Source organism: Mixophyes fleayi, chromosome 1 (genome assembly GCF_038048845.1).
Source record: "Mixophyes fleayi isolate aMixFle1 chromosome 1, aMixFle1.hap1, whole genome shotgun sequence".
In the NCBI taxonomy this organism is placed as follows: Eukaryota; Metazoa; Chordata; class Amphibia; order Anura; family Limnodynastidae; genus Mixophyes; species Mixophyes fleayi.
Genome location: NC_134402.1, coordinates 46956172 through 46962818, shown reverse-complemented (window position 1 = coordinate 46962818; position 6647 = coordinate 46956172). Strand labels below are relative to the sequence as shown.

Genomic DNA, 6647 nt, shown 5'->3' with positions numbered 1-6647 from the left:
GAATGAGATGTGAAAGGACTGGTCAGTCTTCCCCTAGACAGAAGCCTTAACCAAACAAAAAAAGTTATGTCCTGTGAGTAAGGAAGTTTCTATCACCAGACAAAACTAGGCAACGCATAGGTTCTGTACAATATCTTTCAGAGCATTTTTCTAGATGTGCTAAGAAAAACTTAGACTTGTCAACACTGAGATGGTAAGGGCTCCCACAGCAGTCTATTCATTTTATCCCGAGACAAGGTCTTGTCCATAAATCAAATCGTACAAAGTTTAAAAATGCAATTTTGGCCATGTTACGGATTATCTAAAACATATGTCTGTTATTTAAGGATTACGAATCTCTAAACTAATAATGGGGTGTATTGTGAGATACCAATTTCCAAAGTTTTAAAACATACTACAATGTTTAAAAGGATTGTTTAGCTGAAAGTATAATTTACGATAGGTATTTGCAATTTGAAGTGTGACACTTTACTATGCTTTATCACACTATCCCACTCTGCAGCACAAGTGAAACTGACAGCCTGCCGGAGATAAAATCAGACACAACTTCTCTATCCCAGTATGTTATCTGTTAGACAGTCTGTATTGTGTGGTAGATATTACATGTGTCTTATTAGATGTCCCAGCAAACCTATGCGGACAATCTGGACACATTCTCTTTTGCACCAGTGACGTTATCAGCAATATGTTCTGCACTGTGCTCTAAATGTGTTGTTGTGTGCAAAAATCAATGCTACAAAGATTTACATCCACACACGCTGGTAAACAGAGGAAGAATGATTCTACGTCCCATGGCTGGGGAAATCTGTGGCATGGTGGACCTAGGAGGCGTTGAGTAAGGTAATTGCGCCACTTATTATGTCACATCATGCATAAATATTAATGATGGTTGCGCTTGAACGACTGCTGGGACTGTGCTGCGGAGGGGGAAGCATGGTCTACTGAAGGGAGGAATTGAGATTTCATTCAGACTGAGTCTGGCACTTGCCTGGTAAAGTGTGTGCACTATTATATAATACTGACTACAAATGCTGATTTTCTAGGTTTTCTTTAGAGATTTAAGCCAGCACTGGATAAGACACTATTTCCATGTGAATGAGTTTTACATAAAAGAGGCATACAATATGTAGTGTAACTAAAAGACCTGCATACAAGGAAGATGGATGGATATACTCACAGTCGTTCTGTATTCCGGGGAATGTTGCGAGGTACGCTACGCAGAGCAAGCCCATGACAGTCCACTGTGGTCCCGGTACAAGTGCACTGAGTTGGGCATGGCTGAGGTGCCACCTCGCTCAGGATCACCAACACTATACCCACAGAGATGGAGAGCTTCCAGAAACCAACGCCACACATTTTCTTCTTAACAAATCCCACTAACATTCGTTAAAACCAACCAACGGGAAGCCAAGAGGGGAAGAAGCCAAGAAATAATGGTTAGTTTTCACCAAGCTGGAGATATCAGACAGCCAATCTCAGTTTTTGATCTTGAGGAACTTGCTTTATTTGCAAGTTTGCAATCTGGCAGATGTAGCACATTAGTGGCTTATCCAAAATGCATGTTTTGTGCACAAATCTTAGAACCAAAAGCAACTTCTCTTTTCCTGAGCACAAGCTTTTATATTCCCGTCAGAGGACACGGAGTTGAATGTGATTGCTGCCTTCAGCGGCCAGAGCAATCCTTCAGGCAGTGAATGAATTTCTGCATCTCCGTCAGCCTTTGTGTTACTGTGCTCTCCTCAGGCTCAGTGTATGCAGTTAGTGGCAGCCAGGTATCTGCACAATAACTTAGTTTCATTCACTGCATAGCATGTCACTTCAGCCTTGTGTATATACAGAGAATACACTATACATGCTGCTTCACAGAGCCTGTCTGCTAACTAACTGCACATTGCAGACTGAGGGAGAGGAGGAGCTTCTAAACAAACACACTGCTCTTAAAGGCACAGCACCTTACCCCAGTCACTTCCAAATCCAATAGCATGGTCCCACTTAAACACACAAAACCACATTTCTTTACAACCAAATGCCTCCTATAGGGCTGCAATGCAATCCTGTCGCCACCATGGGACCATCCTTTCTGCTGACAGCACAGGGGGCTTCTGATAAGGAGCAGACTGGTCTCCATACTAAAGACAGAGTCTAAGTCATTTTATTATGCCTGGTTGTTCCCCATATTATCCATCTGCCACTCCAAAGTCAACAATGATGAGTCGGCTTGTGATGAACCCTTCTGCAGAGCTGTGGTCTCTCTCACACAGTCTGATCAATTAAAACGATCTGTACATGTCTGCAGTTCGGATGCCTGCGATACACTCCTGTGAGTGCTGATAAAAAGTGTCCTTTTGAACTCCAAGGGCCACTACGGTGGCAATTATGTATCCGTCTTTTTTTGTTATAGATTCAACTTTTTTCATGTATCGGCTGTAAAATTGTAATAGCTGTCATTTAAAAAAAACAAAAAAAAAAAACAATCATACTTAATAAGTATCATTGCTGCTGTTCTAAAAAAAATATTATCTACCTCATTGTATATTAATAACCACATTCAATTGTCAATTCATTTTGTTTTGTTTTTTTTGTTTTTTTTTTTTACACACAACTACTAGGCAGCAAGATATGTATATCAGTAAAATAAAGGGGACAAATATAAGTGTGTTGTAAAATAACAAAACCTGAATATAAGACTTGTAGTTTGGTCAGGGATAATTTACTATTTATTGTACGCCGCACTTTGAATCATCATCAACATTTATTTATATAGCGCCAGCAGATTCCGTAGCGCTTTACAATTGGGAACAAACATTGATAAGACAATACTGGGTAATACAGACAGACAGAGAGGTAAGAGAACCCTGCTCGCAAGCTTACAATCTATAGGACAATGGGAGTTTGAAACACAAGGGCACGTGCTATATCATAGTGCACAATGGACCAGCTAGAATGCAAAGGTAAAAGTATTGTGTGCTGTGTGTGTGGCAATGTTGGTCAGAGGGATGTTGTCTTGTGTTAGCAGTGTAGAGGATGGTAATAGGGTAATCCAGGGAGATTAAGATGGTGGTTGATATGCACTAGAAATGGTCACACTGCTTTCAATGTTTTTCTCAAACTATTATTTAAATTCCAGTCCAGCCCTGATACATGGGTTGTTGACAGGGGTGTATTACACCCACATATTGTAGCTGGACGGGTACATTCCCAATGCCCTCTCTGGTTCGGTGAAGGTTAAGAAGATCTAACAATGTGTTTCATTTTCTACTGTCCTGATGAGGGTGTTAGAAACGAACAGAGAACTGCAGTAACATTTTCTCCATTAGCAAATCATCCCCAAAGTCTTATAGGTTTTATGTTTAAAAGTTATACAGATTTCACCCTTTGGCATTGACTAATTAGTCATTTTTTTTCAACTGTTTTAAAAATGATTTATGGAAAAGAAACAAAGCAGTTTTTGCATTATTTCTGCACCTTATAAAAAAATATATAAATTATAAAATTAAAAAGTAGAGTTGTCTATACCACGGTATTAACCATTGTGTGGACAAAACCCCAGTTAGACTTAGACGTGTAATATCATCATATGCTGTAGTGCAGAGATCTGATCAGAAAGAAGGGGCTTTCCATTACTAAGGGCTAGGGACACTTAATAAGTCAATTTCCAGATCACTGGTATACTATTTCTCTCACACAATAAAAAGAAAGTAGAAGGACCAGGATACTTATCTTCAAAAAAAGCAGCCAGCCTAATTACACCACCTGCATTACTTGCATCACTGCCTCTTAAAGGGCCAGCTCCTCTATTCCCAGCAAGCTGCTCGACGCTAACCCTGTAGAAGGAAACAAGCTGTCAGGGAAGAGACGTAAGAAACAGAGCTCAGGCTTCCTTATGGCACGGACCTACACTACTACAGCAATTTTACTTTAACCTGCATAATACATATTCTTGATCGTTTCTGGAATGTCCCGTTTCACATATGGTCTAATCTGGGAAAATACACATCTTTTTTGTATTGCATCAAACAGATCATATTGCCCTGTGTTTACATACAATACTTCCTATTTGGTTTGATTGCATAGCACGGAATGTACAAATAGCAAATGTTCTGGTAATTGTAGCAATGTATGAATTAGAATTCATTGTATACTTTATACATTCTGACTCGCTTAAATCAAAATATGTCATTTTTTTTAGTGGGGACAATGCTGTCCAGGTTTAGACATCACCCCTTTATAGTTATTACCCTGCCCTGCATTCACTCCTCCCCCCCCACACACCTTCAGTCGGGGACTGGGCAGGACTGTACAAGTTAAACCAGCCACAGAGCAGCTAAACTCAATTCATCCAATCCTATTAAAGCTGAAAATAAAGGTTGTACTCAACCCTATCAGACAGGACAGGTCTAAAAGAGACGGCGTTCTCATTTATCATTATCAGCATGTAACAGGGGGATCAGGGGAAAGATGTCCCCTACTTGCTCCATACAGAGGTGGAGTTGTCCAAAGGTAGACAAACCCGTTAAAAATTATATATAGAGTCCTGAGTACACTGTGAAAAAAATTGTCCCTTTGCCTTGAAGAACTTTACTCATTGTTCTATTCTTAAGGTAAACAGCTAATGGTTGGATGTCTGGGACCCCCACCGCTCAGGAGGTACTCACCTTACCACAGATGCCTTGATAATGGTTATTCTCCTGCTGGCAAGATAATTTTAATCTCAGTCCTTCTGGCCCTTGATACCGGTATATATATATATATATATATATATATATATATATATATATATATATATATATATATATTTTACTATAACTATACATTTAACTCCACAACATTGTTTAGACTGTGAAATGCCATTATTGGTGCAAATCCCAAACTCTTAGGCTGGGTACACACTGTAGGGTTTTCAGCTGATTATTCGACCAGTCACCCGATAAAGGACTGTTCAGCCAGATATCGCATAAGTGTGTACACTACAACAATGAGCGATTATCATTCCACAGAACATTGCATCGTTTCATTGGCTTTTGAAACTAAAAATCTTGTTCAATGATGGAACGTTGTCATTCCAATTCAGTGTGTATGCAATCACGACCAGGATCTCCATAGAGTTTACATAATCATGATCTTTTCAGCCGATGGTTATGACAGATGAAGAGCACAGATCTGAAGGTAAATCTTGTAAAACGTATATAGTGTGTACACATGAATCAGCATGCTGATCAGGTTTATTTTTTTTTGTTGTTTTTTTTAATCAGTTGTTGGTAAAATCGTTGTAGATAACACATTGGGAGAAAATTTCTGTAGTGTGCACTCTGCCTTAGAAAAGGTCTGCTGATTCCTAATACAAACAAAATCTCTTGCTTTTGACAATTAGTGCCCTTCTACTCTTTATCTTGTTAACTTGTAAGAGGTTATATGAACAGGTATGAAATTAAACTTTTTACGGAAGCATCAGAGTTCTGGGACAGGAATGCATAAGCACCCATCACAGGGAATGTATGAGCTTCAGCAGTGCTGTTATAATATGCAGCAACGGTGATAACATACAAGCTCCCACTAGTGGTGAGCAGTCACAATAAACTGACATATCAGCAACATTCCAATAGAAAAGAAAACATTATAGATCACTTGTCAACGAAGATCAAGATTGCAGTAATTATTATAGAGTGTATGATTAGGCGTCTGATAAAAAGACAGTAATACACAGTAACAGTAAGCACTGCTGCCTCTTAGAGAACAGAATATAACTCTGATGCTTCCTACAAACTTGTGAAGATAAAAAAAACTGTTTGATGCTTAAGTTGAATTTCTGTCAGATTCAGCGGCAACTGAAGTGGGGCCCTTTATATCCGTTACAATAACTAACATCCAAATAAGTGATGTGTACTCCATAATAGACTATTGACAACTCTCTAGTCATTATTAGAACCACCAGAACCCACCTATTTAGCCAGACTGCAGCATTCCATGGCTGTATGGTAGTCAGGATTCAGTATAGGGCTGCGTACATAGGAAACTGATTAAACATCCGCAATCCATTCAGCAGGAGCTTTATTCAGCATCATGTCAGATAGATCCTATAAAAGGAGTAAACATGAAATATTAAATGTTGAACTGACCATGACCGCAAGTTACAAGAGCAAGTAGCCATCATTGTCCATTCAGCACTTACTACAAAGTCTGCATTTACTTTTCCATAGGAAACCATGACTTCTATTTGAAAAGATGTTGATAGTGTGGTGACCATGCGTATGAATGTAGCTCGGATTAAACGGACCATAGAGCATATAAAGCTCTGTGTGTACACAACCATACAAAGAACATCTCTAATCAATGTTTGCTGCATTTTACAAAAGCCTCCCCTATAACTGGTGATCACCTACAATCACTAGGTATAAAAGTGCCAATTTGGAGATAGATCACATTTTTGAGAGGTCAGAATTGTGGAATGTACACGGCTCCTACTTAATTCTCACTAAAATGTCCATGAAAATTCTGGTTTCAAATAACTTTCAGTGAAATCGCCTGGAAGGCAGCGGAGTATTGGGACGGACCTACACTCATTGCACCACCCTCCTAATGTCAGGCTTCTCTTGAGTCTATTTACTGTTAGCAAAGAAACACAAACAAATGCTAAGGAGGTTAAGCAG

General features: G+C 39.3%; 1 protein-coding gene across 7 annotated transcripts in view; it reads right to left on the bottom strand.

The window, feature by feature from the left end:
- Window positions 1–2319, bottom strand: part of SLIT2 (slit guidance ligand 2) — a 216233-nt gene extending 213914 nt beyond the window's left edge. For 2 of the 7 annotated variants that reach the window (XM_075194718.1, XM_075194719.1), the window contains exon 1: window positions 1178–2312. In XM_075194718.1, the coding sequence (XP_075050819.1) occupies window positions 1178–1383 (206 nt within the window). In that variant the 5' untranslated portion in view covers window positions 1384–2312. Of the gene's footprint in view, window positions 1–1177 lie in introns of all 7 variants that reach the window. The other 5 variants (XM_075194722.1, XM_075194716.1, XM_075194717.1 and 2 more) reach the window with 5 other exon arrangements.
- Between the last annotated feature and the right edge of the window lie 4328 nt (window positions 2320–6647).